Here is a 27011-nt window from a genome sequence, read left to right on the forward strand (position 1 = left end):
TCCCATCACTTTATTTGAACAGATTCATACAAACAACAAAGTCATCTTAACTGAGTGGGTTCATTTATTATGTATGTTGCAGTAACACCAAGGAGCCCCAGTCATGGACCAGGACCCTGGTGCTAGGTGCTGTACAAATAGAACAAATTGCTTATTGGACTTACTTGTAGCTTTCCCCAAAGGCGACATTTTAAACACCCAACGCAGTCCATAATTCTTGAAATATTCCTAAAATGGAGCCTAAATTCCTCCTTAAAAAAAAAAAAAGAGGAGGACTTTTAAATACAAAACATCATTGTTACATGGTTATTAAGAGATTTAAAAACCACGTCGATTAGTTAGTGCCTAAGGAAATGCTTTCAGGTATTAGGGGCTCTATCAGGCAGGCTGTACCCTACATGTACCCATTTCCCAGACAGGTTTTGTGATGCATCTGAGCTTTCTACCATTACCAGAAGTGCTAAGAAAACTAGTGTATATGTTTACTCCAGCTGGATATTTCTGGTCTAGTAACTTAAGCATATCAATGTCTTATGATGTCATATTCAGTCTGATAACCCACCGTGAGAAGTACTTTATCCTGTCAGCAAGTAGTCTGAGGAAGGGGAGCACAAGATGAACAATTACCTTTAGTTTAGCAGCTTCCTTTTTATTTCCAGCAAAAAATGAGTTTTCATCAAAATGCAAAGGGAAGGACCTGAAGCAAGAACAAACATGGTGAAATTTGTAAAAATCCCTAAGTGACAGGAGCTTACACTCCATTTTCAAGTGATTTAGGCACTTTGGCTCCTAAGTCTCACTGAAAGTCAAAGGCAATTAGACACCCAAGTCACTTAGGAATCTAAATTCCATTTTCAAAAGTCATTTGGGCTCTGAATCTCATCATTGAAATCTATTGCATTCACTTAAACTTCTCATAGGAAACCTCATTTTTATAATAAAAATGAGTTATCCATGTCTCAGTCACGAACAATAGGAGACCGGGCATGGGAAACTGATGAACTACAGCAACTCCTATGCGACCGAGGGCCAGATTCTAATCTGACCTGACCTGCCCCAGACATCCAACATTAGAGTCTTGCCCTATATCCACAACCATCTCTTTTTAAATGATTTTGGACTGAAACGTAAAGCTAGTACTAGAGTTCCGCAGACCAGTCAGATAGAAAGTAAGTTTCAGGACTGACAACTAGACAGTTATTAAAACTCAGTTCTGTGAAAGCTTAAAGACAACCTAAACTATTAAACAGTGGGGTTAGTACCTGGTTTGACCGTTTGAATGCAGATATCTGGGCAAGCCACTTAGCCTCTCTGCGCTAACAGAACTGCCCTGTCCCACCGGGGTGTTATGAAGTTAAGTCTATTAAAAGAATGTGAAGCGCTTTGAGATCTACTGATGAAAAGCTGTGTGTGACAGCTAGGTATTATTACTACTGAGAGTACACTGGAATACTACTAATAACAATTAATAACAGCTGACCCATACCATCCCACTACAGAAAAAAAAATCTCATTTTCTAAAACATTTTAAGTAGGAGAGACTAAGACGTGCATAGCTGCTCACTATTCTCTTTCCAGCATTATTTACTTGGTTAGGTGAAGGATTTCCAGCAGTTGGTTTTTGGTGTGTCTGTCTCTGTTTTCATTCCCCGTGAACAACTGGAATCCTGGGCGCTCAAAGAATGGCAGAACTTTCGACATTGCCCGTAATTCAATTAGGTACAGGAAATACAGGTTCTTGAGCCTCTTGGGACCTTCTCCTTGAGTAAGGACTTCATCAAATCTGTGCTGAAACTCAGTAATGTTGTGTCCCCACTTTGTCCCCGACCACGTATCTTAGAGAGGAGAAGAAAGAGGAAAGGGCAGCTTTGAAAATTGGGCAGTAAACTTCTTTCCCACTATGCCATGCAGGTGGGTAAAGGTAATTTTTAGAATTCAATGTTTACAGCACTCAGGCCTGGTCCACAACAAAATTGCCCTAGCTTTTTATACTGATTTACAACCTAACTTCCTATAAAACCCGGTGCGGACATTCTTAAATCATCTTACTGGCTTATACTGGTAAATTTACAGGTACAACCTAAATCAAGTTAAGCAGTTTTAAACTGATCTACGCATATTTAAACCGATGCAACCCTCTGGGTAATTCAATTCGTTTTCAGAACAACTTTAGTTAAGCTGGTGTAATTTGCACGAACACGAGGCCTTAGCAGTATCCAATCCACTGATCTCTTAGTTCAGCATACAATGATTGATGCCCCGATTTCCTTTGTCTCTTCATTCCTATCCTCAAAAACCATTAATTCATTGCAAAATTCAGAGAGGCATCTTTGTTATGGGATGATTTCCTGTGCAGGAAGACAGAGTGAGCTTCCCTGTTTAATTCTGGTTGCAATGAGTGCTGGACCCAGAGCTGCAGGCATTCCTGGATGAAATGAGTGATGTCAGTGCAAAGAGAGGTTTTATGCTGCCTTTTTAACTAGACGTGCAGCAAAATAAAAAGTGATTTGTCCAAATGAGGACTAGTGAAAATATTTTTAGTGTTCAAGCTCCTAAAAAGAGTCTGTAAACGAGATAAACTACATACAAAGGTCAGAGATGTAACCATCATCTGGTAGCTAACTGACCCAGTGTGGGATAAAGACACACTGTAGTCGCAGGTTACAGATACTTAACCAGAGAGTCTGTTAAACAAGAACTGTTGTACTAAGAAGTCTTAAGGAATCCTGTCATGTGTGCAGTTGTCTGTCTGTACAAGCAGTGCATGACAATTCTTGGCCAATTCTGAGGAGTCAGAGGTCATTTGAATCATGCTACTGAGAAGTATGGACCAAAATTTTCAAAGCTGGGTGTCTAAACTCAGGCATCTAAGTCCATATTTAGGTACCTCAAGAAAAGCAGTGTACATGTCCTGGGAAAAGTTAAAGAATCTTGGAAAATCTTAACAGATCAGAATCTCTGCGAGAAATTGCTGCTAAACTTACTGTAATTGAGCAAAGCATGAAGGGTTAACCAGATTGACAGGTACGGCTGGGTCAGAGGTGGAAAGTTACTCCAAAGTGAGCTGTGACGAGAATCTGGAGGCGTGTAAGGGGCAAAGGGCAGGCATTTTCAAACCGGAGTGCCTAAAGTGAGCCCCATTCAGGCAGTTCAGTATAAGGTGCGGAATGCCAGCAGCTCCATTCAGCAGAGAGATGTGGATGCTCAGCACTTCCGAGCATGTGCCAGTTTTGATTCAGGTGCCCAAATATGGATTCAGGAGCCTAATTTATGGTTTGAATTTTTTGGCTTTGGTTTCCAATTACATTTTTTTAAAATTAAGACTTCGAAAGGCATTTGGAGAATTGTATACCCAAACCTCGTGCGTCTTATTTCCACATCCAGCTTTCATCTGTGTATAAGGAAAGAATGAGAAGAACGAAGGGAGAAGAGGAGAGCGAAGCTGGACCCAAACCCTGCTGAAATGGGCTACCAGCTAGTATTTTACTAAGCAGTGGAAGTCAATTCCCATCTCAGCTGCCTGCAGAAGAAGCCTGGCTCTTCGCGAAATAAGGCAGAAAGTCACACCCACCTTGCAAGAGGTACCTGGCGCTCAAATGGATGTTGATGCTTGCATGTAGGCCAGAAATGAGTTTGTAGAAAGCTCTCTTCTCTACGCAGAGGCCTGAAAGGAAAACGAGTCGATATGTAAAATGATCAAGCGTGTGTCTGAATTTCCTTCCCTCGCTGTTATCAGAGATCTAATTTAATCACAGTTTGCTTTGGCAATTTATGCCCCGCTCCCCACATCACCACCACAGAAACTCCATTTTGTATTCCCACTTCCTCAGATGCATGTCCTTCTCATGTATCTGAGGAAGTGGGTATTCACCCACGAAAGCTCATGCTCCAAAATGTCTGTTAGTCTATATGGTGCCACAGGATTCTTTGCTGCTTTTACAGATCCAGACTAACACGGCTACCCTCTGATACTCCATTTTGTATCACTCTCAAAAGAACAAACCAAACCATTACCTTCCAGCCAACTGTAAAATGAATTCCCTGGAAATGAAGAAACAGAAACAGTCACAAGAGCTTTGACAAGGAAAATTTAGCACACTGACCAAAATTAATCACCTAAAACATGTTACAAATTTGTTCAATGCTGTCCTCAGCGCGCACAAAACAATTCAGAAAAAGTTACAGGCTTTAAGAGGGAATCCATGCATCTCCGTTCCTATTAGGTAATTCTTGTCATAACCTCACAGCTGGGATTGGTGGACAGGCTAAGGCGATGATCTGGCAATCAGAACACCCCGGCCAGACCCCTGAACCAATCAATGCAGAGCTGCAATGACTTCAGTGAGACTGCATGGGCACAAAAGTTTGCCCACACCAGTCTGATTCAGGATCGGGGCAGGTCTTTCCAAGAGAGGGCACACAAAACCCTGATGAAAGGGCCTCACAGGTGACTGGCACCAATGTCAGACTCAACATTTGCTAGCAGCTAAAGACAGGCTACTGACATTCTAACAAAGCAAAGCCTAGTGTCTTTTCCACCCATATGAGCAGGAGCTGAGAGCACTGAACTGCAGAAGAATAACCCCAACCCCAGGGGAAGTGGCGGGCAACAGTTTGCATCCCTTTTTGGGAGGGGAAGAGGGAACAAACGGTTTTATTACTGACAGAAGAGACAGCATTATAACAGAGAAATAAAAACAAGGCAAAGATCAGCGCAATCTACAGCCATCTCATAAACCAGGACTTCGTATCTGCTCGCTGCTGGGTGACAGAAGAAAATGTAGAGAAAGAACAAAGCAGAGAGAAACAAGCCACAGGGAACAAAGGAAGGAGAACAGGCAGAGCATATGCACAGGCTGAGTCCTGCACGGCACTAAATGCTCCTACGATGTATACAGCGCTCTCAGCTTTGAAGGCAATAGGAGCTGAGGGCATTTTGGCATCTCACAGGAGAGAGCCCTTGAAAACATGAGATAGGTGCTAGCTGCTATTGCCTTTCAGTGATGCTGGCTGTTTAGGTTCCTGTGAAAATCCCCACTCTTATGGCATTACTTCACATAAAAGCAGCTTCCCCTGCCACAGCAGAACTAGCATTAACAGAGGCACAAAACACACCACCGCCCCGTCAGGGTTTTATGGGATGGGGTTTTGAAAAGCACCAGGGGGCTTGTCTACACAGCCAAAAAAAAGACCCAGCGTGGCAAGTCTCCGAGCCCAAGTCAACTCCCTCGGGCTGCGGAGCTAAGAACAGCTATGCAAACATTCAGGCTCTCGCTGGCGCCTGGGCTCTGAAATCCAGCAAGGGGAAACAGTCCCAGAGTCTGGGCTCCAGCCCGAGCAACTAACCTGCTATTTTTAGCCCCCCAGTTGATCCAGGAACCTGTGCACCTAAAACTCTTTGGCTCTTTTGAAAACCCCATCCAAAGGCTGTTAGCCTCAAGGAGGGGGCACGTTCTCTTTAGGAGTCGCTGAGATTCCTAGATTCCAAGGCCAGAAAGAACCATTGCAAACATCTAGTCTGATCTCTTGTATAACACAAGTCAGAGAACTTCTCCCTCCCCAAATAATTCCTACAGCAGATTATTTTAGAATAATAATAAGTGGAGATTACTTATCTCCTACAACTGGAAAGGACCTTGAAAGGTCATTGAGTCGAGTCCAGCCCCCTGCCTTTACTAGCAGGACCAAATACTGATTTTTGCCCCAGATCCCTAAGGGGCCCCCTCAAGGATTGAACTCACAACCCTGGGTTTAGTAGGCCAATGCTCAAACCACTGAGCTATCCCTCCCTCCTATAAAAACATCCAGTCTTCATTTCAAAATGGGCAGTGGCAGAGAATCCACCAGGGCTCTTAATTCATTGTTCCCGTGGTTAATTATTCTCACAGTTAAAAGTTTACACCTTATTTCCAGTCTGAATTTGTCTAGCTTCAACTTCCAGCCATTGGATTGTTAAGACTTTTCTCTGCTAGGTTGAAGAGCCCGTTGTTATAGATTTGTTCCCCCTGTAGATATCTACAGAGTAGTCCAGTCACCCCTTAACTTTCTCTTTGTTAAGCTAAGCAGATAGTAGTTATAAAGCTAAATAGATCCATGCAAGAGAAACTGAACACAGAAAGATTTCAAGACTATTCCCATTTTCGCTGGAATAATTACTGTGCTAGCCTGGCAGATCGTGGAAGCAGAAGAGGAAGAGGCAAAAGTTCTGTATCCATTTCTGCTGTGGTCAGGAAAAAAAAAGAAACAACACAAGTCACTCACCATCATTATCTCCTGAGGGGGGAAAAAACAACATAAATTACGTCACTAGAATTAATTCCAAAGTGCAAAGACTATTCAGATATTGTTGTTAAATCGGCTAAGACAAGAGAATAAATAGTGTTAGCTGTGTTTAAAAGCATTCTATATGTGCTTGACAGATTATCTCAAGCCGGCACAGTAAAGGTACGAGATGAGCAGAGTGCTTTGAAAGAATCAGACTAGGACGGAAGTAACTGCTACAAGGTATTAAGATCACTCCCCAGGGCTTTGGGGGAAGAAAAATGATCGTGGGATTAGTAAGCACAGGACTGGAAGGTAGGTGACCTGCTTTCCTCTTTCACCTCTGCCACAGACTTCCCACATGACTTGGGTAAATTATTTAGGGACCTATCCAAAGCCCATTCATGTCTAAGGGAAGACTCACATTGATCTCAATGGGTTAATCTTTGCGTACCTCATCTGCAAAATGGGGATTTCTCCACTTAGCTTCCCACGTGGACAAGACAAAGCTGAAGTTACACATACAGTACAATGAGATCATCAGAAGGTGGCACTCTTATTTTATTTTCCTTTGTCTATTTTGTCCAGCTACACTGCTCTTCGAGCATGCTCTCATTTTATTCATGTGTTAATCAAAGAATGAATTGCAGGAGCTTTTGCGGACAGAATTCAGATTCTCGTGAAAACCCAGTCCCTAGACTTGTCTTTTGCTAACTCTTAATATGGTGGAGATAAGCTGTCAACACAGATGCCTGGACTGCTGCAATTGGGCAAATATTTTTTCAGGCTTTCAAACGTAAGAGCTAGCATGACCAATGGGGTTAGATTTCAAATGAAGAGGAGAGAGGCGGTGTGGTCTAGTGAATAGGGTATTAGATTGGGTTTCAGGAGACCTAGGTTCTAATCCCAACTCTGCAACTGAGCGGCTGCGTGTCCTGGGTCACTTCACCTCTCTCTCACTCTGTTCTCTTTGTCCATCTTGACTATTTAGATCATAACCCCAAGGGCAGGGTCCATCTCTTACTAGATGTTTGTAAAGTCGCTAATACAATGGAGGCCTTATTTCATAGGGACATTTTCAAATGCCCTTGGCATCTTCAAGTATAAAAAGTGAGTGCCCATAAATCAATCCTGTTCCCAGTCAACGTCAAAGCTCACACTGATTTCACTGGTGCTGACTCAGACTGTTTTCCCTGAGCTGTTACATGCAAAAACATCTTCCCTTCGCAATGCCCTTTATGGTCAGTGGCGTAGCCAGGTTTTAACAGCAGGGGGAGCAAGCAAACATAAAAGAAGCGCCCCCCTTGGCTCCTCCTCCGTCCACGCCATGCCCTCTCCCCCCCTTGGCTGGCTCCTCCGGCCACACTGCGGCCATGCTGCGCCCCCCTGGCCACGCCGCCCCCCCCCCATGGCTGTACACGGAGGCTGAGAGAGGACGGAGGTACGAGGGGAGGTGAAGGGAAGGGAAAGGCAGAGGCACGGGGTACATGGGGTATGGAGCTTGGGGAGGGGTTACCGGGGATAGGAGTGGGCTGAAGTCCCCGGGGCTCTCTGTGCAGAGGGGGCTGGAGCTGCCCCCAGGACCAGGAGAGCCTGGGAGAGGCTCACGTGTGCAGCATCAGTCCTGCTCAACGCTGGCCCTACCTCTCTGGGGGTGGGGGAAGAAGGCAGCGAGCCCCGCCAGGCGCGGTCTGAGCAAGCTGCTTCCACACCAGCCTGCCGCAGCCGCCTGCCCCACGGCTCCTTCAGCCGTGTTGCTGGCAGTGCTGGCCAGCAGGCGCCGTTTCTGCCCTGTGATCAGCTATCTCCCTCCTGCTGGGAGGGAAAGCTGATCGGCGGGGGGCAGGGCAGAAGCCAGGCAGGCCGTTCAGAGCGGAGTCCGTGAGGCGCCGCTTTTTAAAAATGTGGGGAGGAGAAGCAGCTGCTTCTGATGCATCCCACTAGCTACACTACTGCGCACGGTTCTAGGCTTGAGCTAAATCATTTTTCTTTTTCAGTCATAGAGCCAGCAAAAATAGCTTTCATCATTAATGCCACCAAAACTCGTGGGCTGCCAAATAGCTTAGTGGGATGAATAAATGACTCACCTCTGCCAGAAGCCAAGGGATTTAAAGGTCTTTCTATGGTCCGAGGCCTAAGAGACAAAATAATTTAAATAGGTAATATGTAACAGCCACTTGGCTCTGCAAAAACATTCATGAAAGTCAAACAACCCAGACTGGCGTTGAACTGTTTCCTCTGCCCATACAGATTTCAAGGTGGCGGCAACATAGAAAAGAGGGGAATTGTGCCCCGTTTGGATTTTCTTTTATGCGTTACCAAAAATACAAAAAAAATCCTTTTGTTACACTCTGATGTGCCTCACAACAGCAAGCCCAGAACACAAGGAAATTGAAGCAAGACACACAGGCTGGTGCTCAATCAACACATGTAATAACCGTGAACCGGTTAAGTCAGCAACAGTCTGAACAAAACATAACAGCAGTCAAAAGAGCAGGTATGTAGCAGCAGGCTTGGAGTAACCCCGCACATACCCAACGCTACTCACCCCCAGGAGCAGAAACTAGAACACCAAGTTCAGAAAGCAATAAGCAGGAAGGCAAAACGCCTGTAGGCGCGCGCACGTGCACACACAGTTTCCTTCTCTTCTCCCCAGAAGTTCAGCAGTACCTTGTCAGAGGCACCAGATGATCCTGTAGGTTATACCTCGGATTCAGCTCAACTTCCCCAACTGGCCACATGACATAGTCACACACAGAAAGAAGCGTCCTCCTCCCTCTCCACTCCCCTGTCAGTAGGCAGTATATATCTCGCTGGTTAACACATTCTCCGTGTGATAAACACACTTGCCACACTCTGTGCCCTGGAACCCACAACATCATGCCACGAATATTAAAAACACCTCCAGACCCTTGCCTAACATACACCACGTGTCCAAGATAGAATGCATGGAGTCATGCATGGGTACGCTTTCTGAAACTCACGTATTTCCTAGTCATATTAGCTTTGAGGATGGCAAAGAGGTGGAATGAACCTTTTCTGTCAGCATACACAAGTTGGCCCTCATAGATCAGCTGAAAAAGATGATAGAAAGGGGTTTCTACAGTACAATCATGAGGTGAAGGCTAGGACTATAACAGGGTTTAAAAGAGAACTGGATAAATTCATGGAGGTTAAGTCCATTAATGGCTATTAGCCAGGATGGATAAGGAATGGTGTCCCTAGCCTCTGTTTGTCAGAGGGGGAGATGGATGTCTGATGCAGTCTCTCCGCTTTCCCATTTCCTTGCAGAGGGTACGCAGCAAATTTATAATGTACTGTACCGATCCTCGCCAGAACTCTTCAAACTCTTGATACAAAAGTGTCCCATGATCTGAAACAAGGCTCCCTAGTAGGCCAAACATTGCAAATTAAGTGCCTAGGCAAGAAACGAGCTCCTTTGAGGTGCCTTATGAATTTATGAATGCAAAGGAGTCATGTCAGAAATACTCCATAACTGTCAACAGCGTGTAACCATGCAGTGCAACTGAGGGGCCAATAATATCTACTGCAATTCTCTGCCATGGTGTGTCTATGACTACTGGTTTCAGAGGGGCTGGAGGAGCATTGTTCTATGCATTGTGCATGCTGAGCCTGCCTTCATCTGACGCTCAATGTCTGAGTGCAGCCCTGGCCACCTAGCATCAATATTGTGACAAAGTTCCTCCTCTACCTTGGTGGGTCGTGCGCTTACTGGCAGATTTGCGCACCTCAGTGATCTTCCCCTCTGATGGAACCCACAGTCTGGGTCAACTCCTCCTATATTTGATTAGGAGTTAGGAGGTTTGGGGGGAACCCGGGCCCGCCCTCTACTCCGGGTTCCAGCCCAGGGCCATGTGGATTGCAGCTATCTATAGTACCTCCTGTAACCGCTGCATGACAGCTACAACTCCCTGGGCTACTTCCCCATGGCCTCCTCCAAACACCTTCTTTATCCTCACCACAGGACCTTCCTCCTGGTGTCTGATAATGCTTGATTGTCTGCTAATTCCTCAGTCCTCCAGCAGCACAGCCTCTCGCTCTCAGCTCCTTGTGCTTCTTGCTCCCAGCTCCTCACACGCACTTCCTCTCCTCTGGCTCCCCACCGCCAACTGGAGTGAGCTCCTTTTTAAACCCAGGTGCCCTGATTAGCCTGCCTTGATTAGAACACCTGCAGCCAGACTATCTGCCTTAATTGGTTCTAGCAGGTTCCTGATTACTCTAGTGCAGCCCCTGCTCTGGTCACTCAGGGAACAGAAAACTACTCATCCAGTGACCAGTATATTTGCTCTCTACCAGACTCCTATACCCACTGGTTTGGGTCTGTCACAATATGCATTTGTTCCTTCATGTGTAACTTCCAAATGTCCTTCACGGGCCACATTGTTTGTCGCAATGCTGCTGGGACAATCACCTGGGCTTCTCTGCATACGATATGTTGAATAGCACATGTCTTCACCATAAGCTCAGAACAAATTTTGTAGAATGTAGATAATGTTCTCTTAAGAAGCGGGTCCATCCAAGCCCCCTGTACAGCATGTACCATCTTGCACAGTTTTGCATCAGTGGTCTACCCTAGTTCAACGGGCAGATCTTTCAGTAAAAAATATCGGGTGTACTTTGCTGTTTCTGCACACAAGGGCACCAACGCAGCAGAATTTCTCAAATGACGTCCTCCTTTGATACGCACCAACGTCAAGTCTTACTGCTGCAACTGAAAAAACCACTGCTGAATGTGAAGCTGCAGCAGTCAATCACTTTATGACAGATTTGCCAAAGAGGCAAATGATCAGTTTCTAATGTAAAATGTCTCTCCACTAAGTAGACTTTGAACTGTACAATGGCAAAAACCATGCCAAGAATTCTCGCTCCATCTGGGAATATTTTGGTTCCATTGGGATGAGAGTATGGGAGGCAAATATAACCAGCCATCCCTCCTGGAGCAGAACTAGGCCCAGTCCTCAATTGCATGGATCAGACTGAATCACTACTGCCTTCTTTGGATCAAAATAAGCATATGACTGGATACTACAGAGGGCTTGACTCGAGGTTTCAAAGGCCTGCTTTGCCTCTTCAGTCCAAACCAACTGGCCCTGGGTTAAACCCCACAGTGGCTTAGCAAAGGTACTAACATGGGGCAGAGCATGACCACCTCCGTTTCAAAGTAGGCCAAGGATCAAACGTAAACTGCTACCATCTGTGGGAAATGGTAGCCAAGCAACAGCTTGTAGCCATTCAGGTGCCAGTTTCACACCATCAGCCGACAGAGAACGCCCTAGAAAATCTACACCATCTTTTGCAAAACGGCACTTGGCACATTTAACTTTATGCCAGCTTGTTGGAGTTGGGTTAGCCCTTGTCCAGAACAGCATTATGCTCAGGAGGATTCTTAGCAACCATGAGAATGCCATCCAAATATCAACATGCAACCTAGATATTATCAAGGAGCTGAGACACCAGTCTCTGAAATATCTCAGGAGCACAGACTCACCCAAAAGGGAGTTGTTGATAGCAGTACCTCCCAAATGACATGCTGAAAGTCAATAACAGCTGCAAACTTTCTACCACAGGTATTTGCAAATGACCAGATCGGTTATCCAACAGATTGAAAATCCAGGATTTATTCAGCAGGTCACCTCTTTGAAGGTTGGCAATTAAAAGTACTCACGTTTCACATACTTATTAAGTGCCCTAAAATCCATGCACAGTCAAATGTCATCATTCTTCTTGTATCTGATCACCTTGGGGGGAAGGGGGCTCTATTTCCATAGGACCTTCCACCTCCCGCATGATACTGTTATCTTTCATGCGCTGCTTGGATCTTGTCAAAAAATGCAGGAGGTACATGACATGCAGGTGATGCAAAGGGCTTGGCATTTGAATCCAGCTGGAGAGAGTGCGCATATCCCATTGAGAGAACATCATCACCATTAAATATATCATGTTCTCTCTGAATGGTACATTGGGTATCCCCTTCTATTCTAGCCAACATAACCACACCCAAGGTGTCCTGTGCGAATTCCTGCATAATACCACACTAAGCACAGATCACAGGACAACAATGGAACGGCATTCGCAGAAGCACCTTTACCAATGTAAAACTTTGCAGACTTTGTAGAACACACAGCTCCACTCACTGTCTGCAAAGCATACAAATTCCAAGCTTTTATCGCCACTGTAGTCAGGTAAATGGCCAGATTATGAACTAACCCAGAGGGGAGAACATTAACGTCAGCACCCATCTCCACCATGCACTTCAGCGGTGAACCACTAATTTCTACAATATGGGATACCCGCTCCAGCACCTTGCCACACGAGAAGACTGTATCAAAGGAAACATCAAGGTCCTCGGTAAAGGCAGTCTCCTGCGGCTCCACATTTACAGAATGTACCCGTCATTGTGACCCTGTGCACCATGGCACACTACCTGAAAGTGTCCTTCCTTCCCACAAGCCCAGCACTTAGCACTTGTAGCCAGGCAGGCAGGAAAACTGGCCACGTGACCCATACTACCGCAGCAGAAACAGTGAGGCTGGAAACTTTCACGCCCGGCTGACACCAGAGTGTGGGAGTAGGTAGTGCTATACGACCGGGCGACAGAAGTAGAAAGAACAGCTGACGGGTTAAGTGTAGACCAGAGGTGGGCAAACTACGGCCCGTAGGCCACGTCCAGCCCGCGGGACCCTCCTGTCCGGCCCCTGAGCTCCTGCCCAGAGAGGCTCACCCCGGGCCCCTCCCCTGCTGTTCCCCCTTCCCCGCAGCCTCCGCTCACTGTGCCACCACCACAACGCTCTAGGTGGCAAGATCCTGGGGCAGCGCAGCTGCAGAGCCTGGCCTGACCCAGTCTCTGTGCTGCGCGGTGCATGGCAGGCTCCAGCCAGGCAGCACGGCTGTAGCCCTGCCAGCCACCGGTGCTCCAGGCAGCGTGGTAAGGAGGCAGGGAGCAGAGGGGTTGGAGAGGAGTTTGGGGAGGGGAGGGTCAGGGAGCAGGGCAGTCAGAGGGCAGGGAACAGGGGGTTAAATGGGGGCAGAGGTCCCGGGGGGGCCGTCGGGGGAGTGGATGGGACAGCAGGGGGCAATCAGGGGTAGGAGTTCCAGGGGCAGTCAGGGAGAAGAGGTGGTTGGATGGGGCAGGGGTCCGGGGAGCAGGGCAGTCAGGAATGAGAGGAGGGGTTGGATGGGGCAGCAGGGGGCAGTCAGGGGTGGAGGTTCCCGGCGGGGACAGGGAGCAGGGGGCTTGGATGGGGCAGGAGTCCTTGGGCATTGTCAGGGGGCAAGAAGCGGGCAGTAGGAGGGTGGACAGATAGGGAGCAGGGGCCGGGCCACACCTGGCTCTTCAGGAAGGCACAGCCTCCCCTAACAGGCCCTCCATGCAATTTCCAAAACCCAATGCAGCGCTCAGGCCAAAAAGTTTGCCCGCCCCTGGTGTAGACACAAGGATAGCAGCAATCAGAGACACTTTTCAGCCTGAGCACCCTCAAATACTTCACTCTTAGCAACTGTGGCATCAAAAGCTAAGAGTTCTAGCATCTTTGGCCAAAAACCATTCTCCCAGGAGGTCACTGGCTACACCAATCATAACGTTCCCAAAATTCATAATCCTAGGCCACCTGCTGCACACAACATGCAAATTTGCGTATGGTTTTGTTGAGCTGCTGGCAAACTTGAAAAAACATTTTCCTCTTTAGCAGAACAGAATCTCCAGTCCCATTGAGATGCTGCACAGCCACATCAAAGAAGGACATGGGCTCCGGGAGTTCATCATAAGTATAAATGCCATCATAGCACTAAGCAGTTCTGCAGCAAGGGTAATCTAGCCACACTGGAGTGTTGCAGGATCTGCACAGTTCCGAAAATTCCAGACACAGTATCGCCAGTTAACAGGTGAAGAATGTGTAGGCAGCGTAGGCCGCAGAATAGAAACACTTGTGGCCATAATGTTACACACCTATATACCACAGAACAGCAATCCCAAATCACGCGGAAATTGAAGCAAGACATATAGGTAGGTGGTCAATCAGGACATGTAATAACCATGGACCGGTTAAGTCAACCACACTCTGAACAAAACATAACAGTCCAATTGGAAGATATGTAGCAGCAAGCCCTGAGTAACTTCACACAGCCAATGCTACGTGTGTCACGTGTGTGCGTGTGTGCACACGCTCACACAAAAACTGGAACACTGACGCAGGAACCAGGAAGCTAACAGCAATAGCATGCAATAAGCAGGAAGGCAACACAACACGCACACACAAACACACCTTTGAAAAACCATGAATGTCAAATCTGGTCTTGCCTAGTTTGCTGGAGGACTCAGACATGCCTACCGGGCACTCCCAGCCTTTCACTAGAAGGAAGTGGTGACAAATCTTCAACAAAGCCATTACCTCCCCACTGTACGAGGCCAACACACACAGATTTAATGACTCTGGGGATGAGTCACCACAGTAGTTAATGGTGATGCGATTCCACAGAAAAGATTGCCCCAGATCCTCTCAGAGTTTCAACAGTCCCCAGATTGTAGCAATCCACCTTCCAGCAGATCCAGGAGCTTGGCCATGGCTCCTTCAAGACCCATCAGTACCACCCAGCGAGTCACCAGGATTAGTGGAGAGCAATGGGAAGGAATCCCTCTCTTCTGCAGCTGAAGACCCTGTCTGTGCAGGGTTCTTAGCCAGCCTGGGACCAAGGGATGATGCTCAGATCCTGCATATGGCATTGCAGCAACTGCCATGCCTTTAATCAGCAACAACATTGATTGGTGTGACCAGGAAAAAGATAGCTAAAAATAATACAAACAAATCCTGAAGACAAGAATGGACATTTTCCAACAACATTCACAGAACCTCCCCTACTTAAACTTCCCCCACAAATTCTAAGACAATTGTTTTCATCTGATCAAATGTATTTGGCCGCAATGAGTAGTAACCAAAGCACACAGAGACACTCTCTCAAACCACATACTTGAAACAGTTCTCCTCGTAAATGCTGTTCCAGATCTTCCACGCCTCTGGTCCTTTGTAACCCGTGTAGCGTTCAGGATTCAGGAGTAAATCCACATACTCTGCATCAGGAGACTGTATATCTGTGGAGGGAAGGCCTTAGTTGAGGATAAAAGGAAGCGAAGAAACTACATACTCAAGGCCAGATTTTGCCACCTTGACTCACACTGAGTAATACCATCTTCTCTGAACAGGGGGACCAGAGAGCAAGTGTGAAAAATCAGGACACTTCTTTCTTTCGGGGAAGGTGGGGTATAGTTGCAGATATAAGACAAAGCTCCTAATATCAAGATGTCGGGTTACCCTAGTAGCCCCTCTGAAAGCAATAGGAACATATTGAAAGAGGAGTATTAAATGAGTAAGGTTTCAGAATCTGGCCCTTAACAACCAACATGTAGGCTATGTCCACACACAGCAAGGGAAGCTGTGACTGTAACACAGGTAGGTACACCCATGGTAGCTTTAATCTAGCTAGCACAGGTAACAACTGCAGCATGGTCTTCAGCCCAGGCTGGTAACTTGAGCATGTACCCAGAACCAGGGCACTGGGGAATGTTAGCCTATTGCTACTCATGCTAGCACAGGTGCGTCTACCTGTGCTACAATCACACCTTCATTTGCAGCATAGACACACCCTTACCTGTCTTCTAGTTTCAAGTCTGAACCACACTATGAATCCACTGAAAACCCTGAAAAATGAAAGTTAAAACCTGTGTGTCTGCTTGGAAGCCTGAAACATCTGTGTTCCGAAGATAGATAGTCGCCACTTTAATGAAACTGCAAAGATCAATGGGCATATTTTTACAGAAAGGAGCCTGCATGACACAGCACGTGTACATGCACACACCCTGTTACAGGGACACAGTTTTCCAGCACTCGGTACTGCCAGCTGGAATGTTTCCAGTTGCAAAGGAGTCTACGAAGTACAGAGTATTTCACTTTGGCCTGGTCTACACTTAAGTTAGACTGACATAGCATGGGACTCAGGGAGGTGAAAAATTCACACCCTTAAGCACTGGGGACAGATAGCTCAGTGGTTTGAGCATTGGCTTACTAAATCCAAGGTTGTGAGTTCAATCCCTGAGGGGGCCATTTGGGGATAGGCCCTGCTCTGAGCAGGGGGTTGGACTAGATGATCTCCTGAGGTCCCTTCCAACACTAATAATCTATGATACTCATGTAGCTAAGATCTAACCCCTGGTGTAGAATGTTTCCATTGCTCTAGCTACTGTCACCTAGGAAGGTGGAGTTCCTACAGTAACAGGAAAATCCCTTCTGTGGCTATGGGAAACATCTACACAACAGCATTACAGTACCACTGCTGAAGCACTCTTAGCGTAAACATGGACTTTGTCTCAACCATTACAGAGTTAAGGAATATGGAAAGTCAGGTTTACCACTGCAGCAAATTTGACAAGGAATAGTTCTTCTTGCATCTCTTCAAAAAAGTACAAATAAAGATTAAACACAAAGAATTCAGACTCATTAGTGTATTATTCCACAGCTTAAATTTTTACAAAGATTTCAGACTTCGCAATCAGCCTTTGTTTAAATATCGTCACAAAATCATTCACACTAGACAGAGCCTCATACCATCAGCTTCACAAAAGTTGTCTGAAGAATCTTCATGCTGGGTCCACTGAAGCATGGCTCGCTGGGTTTCCTCGCTACAGAGAATAAAGGTAGAGAGAGTTTGAGAGTCAATATTCATTTTTCTTTATGACAAACATAATGATTTATTGAATGAAATTATACCTCAAAGATTCATTAACGGCACCAAGTCTCTTAGCCTCCTCACATTCTCCAACATGTTTACTGGCTTCTTCTGAATACTAGAAGGCAAAGAGGAAATAGCTGATTTTCTGCATTTAAAATCCTTCCCCAAATCCATTAAAGCATTTCGTCTGATTTTCAAAGATGCTAGGCACCTACAGCTCACAATTGTCAGTCAATATTTCATCTTAACCTGTATTTCTACAAAAGGAGCAGGGTATTTGAAGATGTTTAGAGGCCGATGCAATTGTAGTGATCACTTCGAATTTCACCTCAAAAGTCCCCACTGGCAACTTCTGAAACTCCAACAACTTAGTTGTTTTGAATGGGAAGTAGTTTTATGAGCATTGTGACATTAAAAAGGGGCAATCTTCTAAACAGCAGTTGTCAGGAGGAACAGATGTTATTTGTGGTACACTTTATGTCAATCTCATTAGAGAGGTTTGTATCAGCTGTAGTGAAATTTAACAGTCACATGTCATACCATTCATACAGACACACATACCTTATAGCTTGCAGATTCAGTTCCACCAGGGACTGCATTCTGAAATGCAAGATATAAAACTTAGACATGTTTTATCCATCGTGCTGATGTGGTCTTCTAGTCTAATTTCAGGAAACATTAGGAAACTGACCAAAAATCTTTTAATAAAAGTGGGTATTCACCCACGAAAGCTCTTGCTCCAATACATCTGTTAGTCTATAAGGTGCCATAGGACTCTTTGCTGCTTTCAATAAAATTAGTTAAAGGGGCAACATGGTTTTAGGATTAAGGCACTGGACTGAGATTCAAGAGATCTCGGCTCAAATCTTAACTCCTCCCTAGATCTCCTGTGTGATTAATAGATTCCACAGCCAGAAAGGACCATTGTGATCACCTAGTCTGACCTCCTGTATAGCGCAGGCCATAGAACTTCCCCAAAATAATTCCTAGAGCAGAGCTCTTAGAAAAACATCTCACCTTGATTGAAAAATTGTCAGTGATGGAGAATCCACCACCACCCTTGGTCAATTGTCCCAAAGGTTAATTACTCCCACAGTTAAAAATGTACGTCTGATTTCCAGTCTCAATTTATCTAGCTTCAAATTCCAGCCTTTGGATTGTGTTATATGTTTCTCTGCTACACTGAAGTGCCCACTATTAAATATTTGTTCCCCATGTAGGTAGGTATAGACCGTAATCAAGTCACCTCTTAACATTCTCTTTGTTAAGATAAATATATTGAGCTCTTTGAGTCTATCACTATAAGTCATGTTTTCGATTCCTTTAATCATTCTCATGGCTCTTCTCTGGACCCTCTCCAATTTAGCAACATCCTTCTTAATCGCAGGCATTTCCTTTAGGGCCTTATTCTCATTTACATTTAGGCTCCTCTCTACTGCCATAGTAGTGTAAGGGGGCTTAGCGTACACCAGAATCAGGCCCCAAGTCTCTTTGTACCTCAGTTTCCCTATTCTCTCAAAAGAGAATAATAATGCTTGCTTTCTTATCCCATAGGGATGCTGGGAGGCTAATTCATTAACATTTGTGAGGCATTCAGATATTATGGGGGGAGTGCCATAGAAAAACCAGTAAGAAATTAATCATGTCTTTTTGGGAGAGGGGGAAGAAGGGAGATGAAATTAGCCAAATGTAGCAGAATACACAGTATGTGAGAGTGGTAATTCTTCCTGAACTAGACTGTTTTAAAGTGTTACATCAGCTGGTATATTTCCTGTTAATCAGGCCTCCTCACCTCTATATTTGAGATGTTACAACATGGCTATTGAGGGAAGAAAAGCCAATTCTCTTCCTAAGCAAGCTTACTTAAATGCACACTGTGCTTTTTAAGGATACGTGAAAATTAACTATAGTGACATGGAAAACACAATCTAAATAGGATCAGCTCATACCAGGCAGCCTTCTACCTTTAGAGTACTATATTCTTTTAACTGCTTTCATCCAGGGTGGATTTGATTTAAATCACTAGTCAGGAAGACTCGATTTAATCCTGGATTTCTACATAAAAGTGCATTCTTGTTGGTTGTTACAACCTTAATACATATTCTTCACAACTCAGAGATAGATGTAGGTTTCATTTTTAGAAGGTACACACTATACATTTTTAAACAGTGATATATTTTGAAAACTTTTCAGATTAGTTCTACAGCTATTATCAAAAAATGAATGTTTGTTTGGTTATTTCATTTACCAAAAGTAATTAAAGCAGATATTTATGAAGCCTTTGGGAGGTGAACTATCTCCAATTCAACAGGTTAATCATTAATATTTGGAGGATTTTCTTGCCATGCGGTACTAGGAGGAGAACATCATGAGACAGACATCTACATTTTTTTAATTTAACTAAAAGAACAACATTATGTATTCTGGATTTTTTTCTTCAACAGCAAACATATAATATTTTAACAAAAAAGCATATGTCCCTTGCTTTTCACACTTATCTCCAGACCTCTCCTCCTTGTCCAGATCTATTCCGCCCCCAACAATCTTCTATTCACTGAACTTTTTGAAACTCTGCACTTATCTGTATAAACCTGATCAGAAAGCTACAATTGTGTTAGCTACAGTAAGCAAAAGCAAGGATTGCTGTCCTCTGTAAAGATTGGCTAAAGAAGAAACAAGTTACTGTGGCCAGATTTGTAAAGGTATTTAGGCATTGCTGTGCACAGCCTTGCAACACTTAGCCGATTTAGGAGCTAAGTCTCATTTTCATTGACTGTCAATGGGATTTTGGCTCCTAATCCCTTTTGGCCTGAATCCCTTTTGAAAATGAGACTTAGGGGTTGAGATGCTGGCCAGAGCAGCAATGCCTAAATACCATTACAAATCTGGACCTGAATAGATTCGTGTACTTACAGATGCACAAGGCTTTACTGCACAGTCTCTTATCCCACAGTGACTGCTGTCATTCCAAAAAGGGCAAGGTTTCTTTAGGTTTACCTATAAAGAATTATATATAAAAAATAATTACATATTATACAAATCCACATAACCAAGCCAATGATATGAACCACAGCCTAATACAACAACACTTGTTACCTTTGAAGTTGATCTAAGCCATAACTTTTGCAATAATTCTCATTTAAGATGTAACTCAGCACATAGCAATCCACCCTTTTATAAGGGCTTAAGTGACGCATGGCCCATGCTCTGGCTTTCTACACAGGAGTGAACTTCACGACTGGTGAAAAAGATTCAGGATAAACTTTTGTACTTCTCTCTGTTTTCAGTTGAGATGACCTTACGGATGATGTTAAATATGGTGACATTAAAGATTTCAGACGTTTGGTAGTGCATTTTTCAGGGCCTTTCTTAGATGCTCCTGGGCCTAGAGCAGATTCTCAATTATCCCCTTACCTGCCTCAAAATATCAACCTCCAAGTAGTGCTCTCCTAAACAACCCTAACATGTAATGATTTTTTTAAAACAGTAATAGGGGGAGGGATAGCTCAGTGGTTTGAGCCTTGGCTTGCTAAACCCAGGGTTGTGAGTTCAATCCCTGAGGGACCATTTAGGGATCAGGCAAAAATCTGTCAGGGAGTTGGACTAGCCTGACCTCCTTTCCAACCCTGATATTCTCTGATGAATATACTCAAACACTGCCTCATGTTTGACTCCCCAGGTAGAAAGGTTTTTTAAAAGCACAAATGGCCAAATTCTGCACTCACTTACCGTCAGTGCTTAATTTGTAATGAAAGAGGTACCAGGGCTCAAGCAATTTTTTTACATTCACCACTGATGCAGCAAGCCTAGAGGTGCTGGGGCTTTGAGCTGCCAGACCTAGACATGCAAGGACTGTCCTGCAACAAATTCAGCCCTGCTTATATTCATGCAACTCCAGCGAGGTTATTATGGGTGTAATTGCAGGCAGAATTTGGCCTGTAAAGGACCAGTTTAATAAAAACTGGATAGACGTTATAATGACCAATTCGTTTGGTCTTGTTAAGTGTCTCTTTGTGCGTACAAACAAAATATTGTTCTCACTGCACAGCTTTTGCCCCAGCAAATATTTTCCAAACTTCACCTGGCATAAAAACCACTTCCTTGCTCTACCACTAAAGCCTTTAAGTGGAAAAAGTGCTTCAGAAGCAATTCTTAAAACTTGATATAATTTATTTGACTATATTGCCTCAAATTAAGGTTCTCCGAATAGTATGAAAGTCTGAATTGTTATGATCATGTTCCTAAAACAAGAATACATGAATTAAAAGATAATTGATAACTTATATGGAGGAGATTTAAAACACAAAAAACACAAAAACACACTACTTATCTAGTCCCGACATATTTTTGGCAATGAATATAATTTTCTAATATGAAAATACCTTGTAATGTCTAAAGTAGTCACTTTCCAGAAGTTTATTTAATCTAGGAAAAAGCTTGTTGTTGTTAAATGTATCTATGGTTTCAACATCACAGGTGCAATCATCTAAGTAACCAGTGACCTGTTGAATAAAGAATAAAATATGACACATAATATGAACAAAATATAGGATCTATTTTTAAGTACAGTGCACAATATTTAATACAAAACGTCTTCCCAGACTTTTCCTAAGAGGCTAACAGATAAGGAGGTTAATGAGAATTAACAAGCATCAACCCTGCTGTACTGGCTTGGTATTTTTTATTTTTTTATCAAAGGGTAGCCGTGTTAGTCTGGATCTGTAAAAGCAGCAAAGAATCCTGTGGCACCTTATAGACTAACAGATGTTTTAGAGCATGAGCTTTCGTGGGTGAATACCCACTTCCTCAGATGCATGCATCATGCATCTGAGGAAGTGGGTATTCACCCACGAAAGCTCATGCTCTAAAACATCTGTTAGTCTATAAGGTGCCACAGGATTCTTTGCTGCTTTATTTTTTTAGACACAGCTTTGAGAACTGTCTTGTGCCTTTTTCAATATATCTTGGTGTCTGTTAATCTCTGTGGAGGAATGCCCTTTCTCCAAAACTTATTCATAGTTGGCATACTGCTGAAGAGCTGATATTTCATGAATATTTCACTCTTTTTTAAAAACTTAGATTCTGATTGAAACATTTGACTAAGTTGTATTATTACACATACACTCTTGTCCTGTCTACAAAGCACACATAAATACACTCCTTTGGCCACACACATTGTATATGTACAATTTTAGGGCCTGATCCAGCAAGACGCTGAATGCCCTGAACTTTAACGGAACTATACCAATGGCAATTGCCTACCTAGGTTCTTATAGGACAACAATCCCTGTAGCATCACAGGCCTGGTCTACACTTGTAGTCTGGATGGACCCTCAGTGTTGTAAGGAGTGCCAGTCCCCTGCATCAAGACCAATTAAGCGATAACAATACCTCCATCAGAACTCACAACGACCAAAATAAAGTCCCATTAAACCACTTTATTAAACCATTTTTAGGCAACTGTGTTGCTGCCATTTTACTTGATTTAATCAAAACTGGACAAAATGTGATGGAATCTCTTCTGCCATCGATTACAGAGATCCAAGAAAATATTCGTGTTAAATCTAGTTTAAAAAGCCAACATTTCTTGCATCATTCCAAAGCAACTCAGTGGGCTGTGTTGTTGCTGAGTGCTTTTTTAAGACCGCATGAGAAGACAGATTCATTTGTGGTCTTACTGCACGCAGATTGCTGGCTCAAAGAGGAAGTTGCACAATGTCAAATAAGTGGACAGAGTAGGAAGTAAACAACTCAGCGTTAAAACACCTTAGCCGAAATACTCTCAGCACCCAACCCTTTACATTATGTTGGTGACTTATATTGCATTTTGACACATCAGTCCAACATATAGCAACGTGGCATTATACAGTGTTGGGTAATATTACAGTTTTGGAAATTCAAGGACTTAAAGACCAAGAAGGACTTTATATTTAAATAGATAGATTAGTTTATGAAGTGAATATCCACAGGAAGCTTGTTACAGTTTATTATAATAGGTTCCCTTGACCCTGTCCTTCAACACCTATCAAAAATAGCAGAACCCTATAGCACATAACCATTTACACGCACAGACAAAATATTAGTTCATTCTCCAAAATTTCCGATCATGTCAATTCTCAGCTCCCTCTTCATTGTACTGGAAGCAAAGCTGCAGGCAGAGGCAGAAGGAGAGGATAATGGAAAACAGAGGATCCTTACAGGCGTCAAGGTTGGTGACAGCTAAGTGTAAATTTGTAATGGTGTTGTTCTAGCGATTGCCAGGGGGTGACAGGAATAATACTCTAAGAGAAGCAAGGAACAAAGTAAATATGGAGCTATATAGACAGCAGAATTTTGTTGTTGTTTTCAAGGACTTCTTGTTAATTCTCTTCTCTCACTTGCAAGTAATTCAGTCTTGGTCCTTATTTTTCAGGCACTCATCGGCTTGGGCCCAGGATACCTAAAGATCCGGGATGAGGGCTACAGAAATAAGTCTGCTCCTCAGGCCCAAATGAACTGTGCAAAGTAGGATAAATCTCTTCTGTTTGGAGGACTGAGCTTTCTCAGGGGCTGGTCCCAGACTGAGGAATGAAATCCCACAGGAGCAAAGTACCACCATCAACCTTCCTACATTCCACTCCCAGGGAAGGCACACTTCTTTGCCCTACCTTCTCTGGGGCAAACACGGAGCAGCATGGACACCTATCAGATTATTTTAAAAAATATACTTTTACAAATTATTGTTGGGAAAGGGAAGAATGAAAGAATGAGCCAGGCAAGAGATGCTAGTCACCTCACTTGAAGACTTCTGTAAGGCACTCTGATAACTACACGAAGGCCACATACAGATCTGAACAAAACAGTGCTAATCACCACTGGGACAATTAAACACCTTCTTGCTCCCTTCCCCCACCCCCAAAAGGGACAGGGGGCAATGGAACACTTTCCTCCTAGACAGTGGTTAAACAAGGAAAGAAAGAATGGATGGAACAATTAGCACCCTTCAGGAAAAGCTCCAGATGACTGACTTTGCAATGGCCTAGTCTGCTGGCTGAGGAACAAGGAGCCCAGTCTCCAAACCTGAATCTCTCCTATTGTGCGTCAGTACTGTGGAATTGACTCCTTTAAAGAAATCATTTGGGCAACCTGGACCACAGTCGAGGGTTGCTGAACTCAGTGGAAAGGGAAGTCTACATTACCATGCTAGCACTCCTGCTTCCCCATAAACAATGTATTTTTGTTATAAGACTATGGTTCTATGTTTGGTTTTGAAGTCTCCTGTTTTACAAAGCAAACCTAGTACTATTTCCTACACCTGACCTCATGTTTTCAGTATAAACATTGACATTTCCAGCCCTACAATTCTACGATTCTGTAATTGGGAAACTGAAGGGGTTTTGCATTGCAATTGCTGTAAAATTAAGAGCTCAGCAATTAAGTTTATCACAAGGCCAAGCCACCCAATTAAAAAAAATTAACTGACTAATCGCTAGTCTACACTCACTTCTGTTTCAAAATCTTTATTGCTACTTTCTGGAAATATTGCATTCTTCAGTTAAGCCAGGGAACGCACTGCACTGTGGTCCAGCTGGGTGTTCAGAGCTACTGTGGTGCAAATCTGGGCAGCTAATGATTCAGTTACACTAGAAAAAGGTTCTATTCTGAGAACACGTTGGTCCTGCTGGCATCCTCGAAAAACATGGAATAACTGCACGCGGAATTGCTTCAAGGGGCATGCATGCCAAAACACTGCTGGGATTAGATTTGCTTTCACTGATTCAGCATGAGCTGTTTTGATCTGCAGTGTGTAGGGCAATACCACCAGCATGGATGGATGGCACTGCCACTGTGCAGACAGTTCCCATGGGCACTGACTTTCTTTTGAAACAGCCCAGATTCCGCTGCTTCTGGGAGCTGCACTATAGGGTTTAGAACAGCACGAGGAAAAAGAATAGGCCACGCAGAGGGTTCCGAACAATTCAGCACAGCTAGTGTAGGCACATGGAACTCCTCGCTCCACTGACAATTCCCACTGACTTAATACACTCAGGAATTCACCCTTTGTGCTCCACCCACTTCCAGCCTACCAGTTAGGAATGGTTCAGTTCTCAAGCATACACACGGTCTAGCATGCACTGCTGGCCTGCTTACCTACCACTGCCTCCCTTCCTGAGGAGCCAAAGGCTGAAGACAATATAAAGGGAGACAGAACAGGAGCCAGTGAAGCCAGGAAGCCTCCAAGATGCTGACGCCTGAGGCACCAGAGGTCCCATAGAAAAGAGCTACCGAGCACTGTGTGTGATCCAAGCCTCCTAGAGGACTGAAGCAATGCTATTGGTGCAAGGAGAAAGGTCCCAATAAGACTAACAAGGCTTCCATTTCACTTTTGCCCTGGCTAAGCTGACCTGCTCTAGAAAGTCTTGAAATAGACAAGATCAAAATGCAAAATCCAGCCAGGAAACGTAAGAATGCACCTCTGGTCTAGTGTAATTCCAGAGTTACAATGTTCCTTATAGGTCCTTATATGGACATACACCACTGTATCAATGTCTTTCCCTGCTGCTTTAGGCCCCTTAGCAGAAGCTGTAATGTTATTTATTTGGGTATCTACAGCGCCTACTGTCATGGCAACAACGTCTTAATTATAAATGTGTTGACAACATATGCCACACACTAAGTGACATCTTTAAAAAATAAATATTTATCTGGAACAGTTGTTTAAGATAAAACACACAAGCTGACATACTCACAAACAGGTGCCATGTGCTTCATTGTTCACAGGACTCGCTGAACTGAACAGTTGGGTTTCCCTGAGCCCAGAGGCTAGGGCTGGTTTTGCCCAAGCGAAAGGAGGCAACACTAAAGCTATGATGGTGTCAAAGATGGAAGGGGTGCGTAAGCATGACATGAGGCAAGAGGGCAGGGCTGGTTCTGCCCAAGTACAAGATACCAACACTAAAGCTATGATGCAGTTGCAGCTGGCAGATACAAACATCCCAGACAATACGAGTGGCCCAGATTCTTGAGGAAGTCTGGGGCCTTCTTGTGAAGGAATGCAACTGGAACTCAGTATGTATGTCTAATTGACTCTCTAATGCTAATGTATGAGCATGGCGTGTGTACCTAACACAGCCATTAGATCACTGCAATATTTTGGTACTAAACCTCAATCAGATAAAAATCTTACTATATTTCCCTTGCCTTTGTTCTTCCTCCTTCACTTCATCTCCCTCCTTTCCCTCATCTAGTTCTCCACTCTTCTGCAATTGTCCTCTCTGCTCTATCCCCTCTACTTTCTTCCCCCCATGTCTGGTTTGCTCCCTGCCCCCTCGCTTTCTCTCGGTCACCCCCTTACTCTTCATTGCCCAGTCCAACTCCCACAAGCTTCCAAGGTAATGAAAGCAGGGTGTGTGCGTCTTCCTCCCCCCATCTGCCCCCCACTCCACAGCTAGGCTGGGGAAGATGGTGACACATTATCCTGCCATCCCCACCTGCAGCCAGAACAGGAAGTGGGATCATCTCAAGAGGATGGAACGAGGACCATCTTTTAGCCTGTATCAGCAGCCACCCTGGTTACCACCTCCCAGCTCTCCCTGCTTGTGGTACTCCACTCAGATTTGGGATCAACTCATTTTTTTGTGAGCTGGCAGCTCATGGCCAGAGGGAGATCTTCAGTTAAGGAGGCTTCTAAGCCCACTTTCTGCCACAGCGGCTGTACACTGGGATCCTGCCCTCCCCCACTGCATCCAGGTGATTCCTGTATGATGTCAGGGCCAAGACTGGGCTTGTGGGGCTCTCACGTTAGCCTCACTGCTAGCTCCAGGAGCAAGGTGCAGAGCTGTGCGTTCAGCAGAATCTCACCTATTGAGTTCCCTGGCAGCATCTCACACTGTGGAGACCTGAAGTTGCGTCAGGTGACATTTCAGAGTGTGTGTCTGCAGCAGGGAGCTGCAGTTGCCAATAGAGTTAGAAGATGCATCCCAGTTTTGCTCCCCAGATGACACTATGGAGACATTTTGAGTGTCGGCAGG

General features: G+C 44.5%; 2 protein-coding genes across 5 annotated transcripts in view; one reads left to right on the forward strand and one right to left on the reverse strand.

Annotated features, from left to right (window-relative positions):
• The window catches only part of GPR137C (G protein-coupled receptor 137C), a 64656-nt gene extending 38445 nt beyond the window's left edge, over positions 1-26211 (forward strand). The window contains exon 8 of one of the 3 annotated variants that reach the window (XM_030562903.1): positions 23414-26211. The gene's annotated coding sequence lies outside the window, so the exon portion shown is untranslated. Of the gene's footprint in view, positions 1-3384; positions 3563-6419; positions 8343-23413 lie in introns of those variants that run through there. The other 2 variants (XM_030562905.1, XM_030562906.1) reach the window with 2 other exon arrangements.
• The window catches only part of ERO1A (endoplasmic reticulum oxidoreductase 1 alpha), a 37088-nt gene that overhangs the window by 3122 nt on the left and 6955 nt on the right, over positions 1-27011 (reverse strand). The window contains exons 2-14 of one of the 2 annotated variants that reach the window (XM_030562901.1): positions 21384-21503; positions 19915-19998; positions 17563-17601; positions 17040-17116; positions 16878-16951; positions 15247-15367; positions 8349-8395; positions 6262-6273; positions 4015-4041; positions 3572-3664; positions 1589-1835; positions 628-697; positions 165-251 (exon numbers count right to left, since the gene is read on the reverse strand). In XM_030562901.1, the coding sequence (XP_030418761.1) occupies positions 165-251; positions 628-697; positions 1589-1835; positions 3572-3664; positions 4015-4041; positions 6262-6273; positions 8349-8395; positions 15247-15367; positions 16878-16951; positions 17040-17116; positions 17563-17601; positions 19915-19998; positions 21384-21503 (1098 nt within the window). The remainder of the gene's footprint in view (positions 1-164; positions 252-627; positions 698-1588; positions 1836-3571; positions 3665-4014; positions 4042-6261; positions 6274-8348; positions 8396-15246; positions 15368-16877; positions 16952-17039; positions 17117-17562; positions 17602-19914; positions 19999-21383; positions 21504-27011) is intronic. The other variant, XM_030562902.1, reaches the window with a different exon arrangement.

The sequence above is a fragment of the Gopherus evgoodei genome, chromosome 4 (assembly GCF_007399415.2).
Source record: "Gopherus evgoodei ecotype Sinaloan lineage chromosome 4, rGopEvg1_v1.p, whole genome shotgun sequence".
NCBI lineage: Eukaryota > Metazoa > Chordata > Testudines > Testudinidae > Gopherus > Gopherus evgoodei.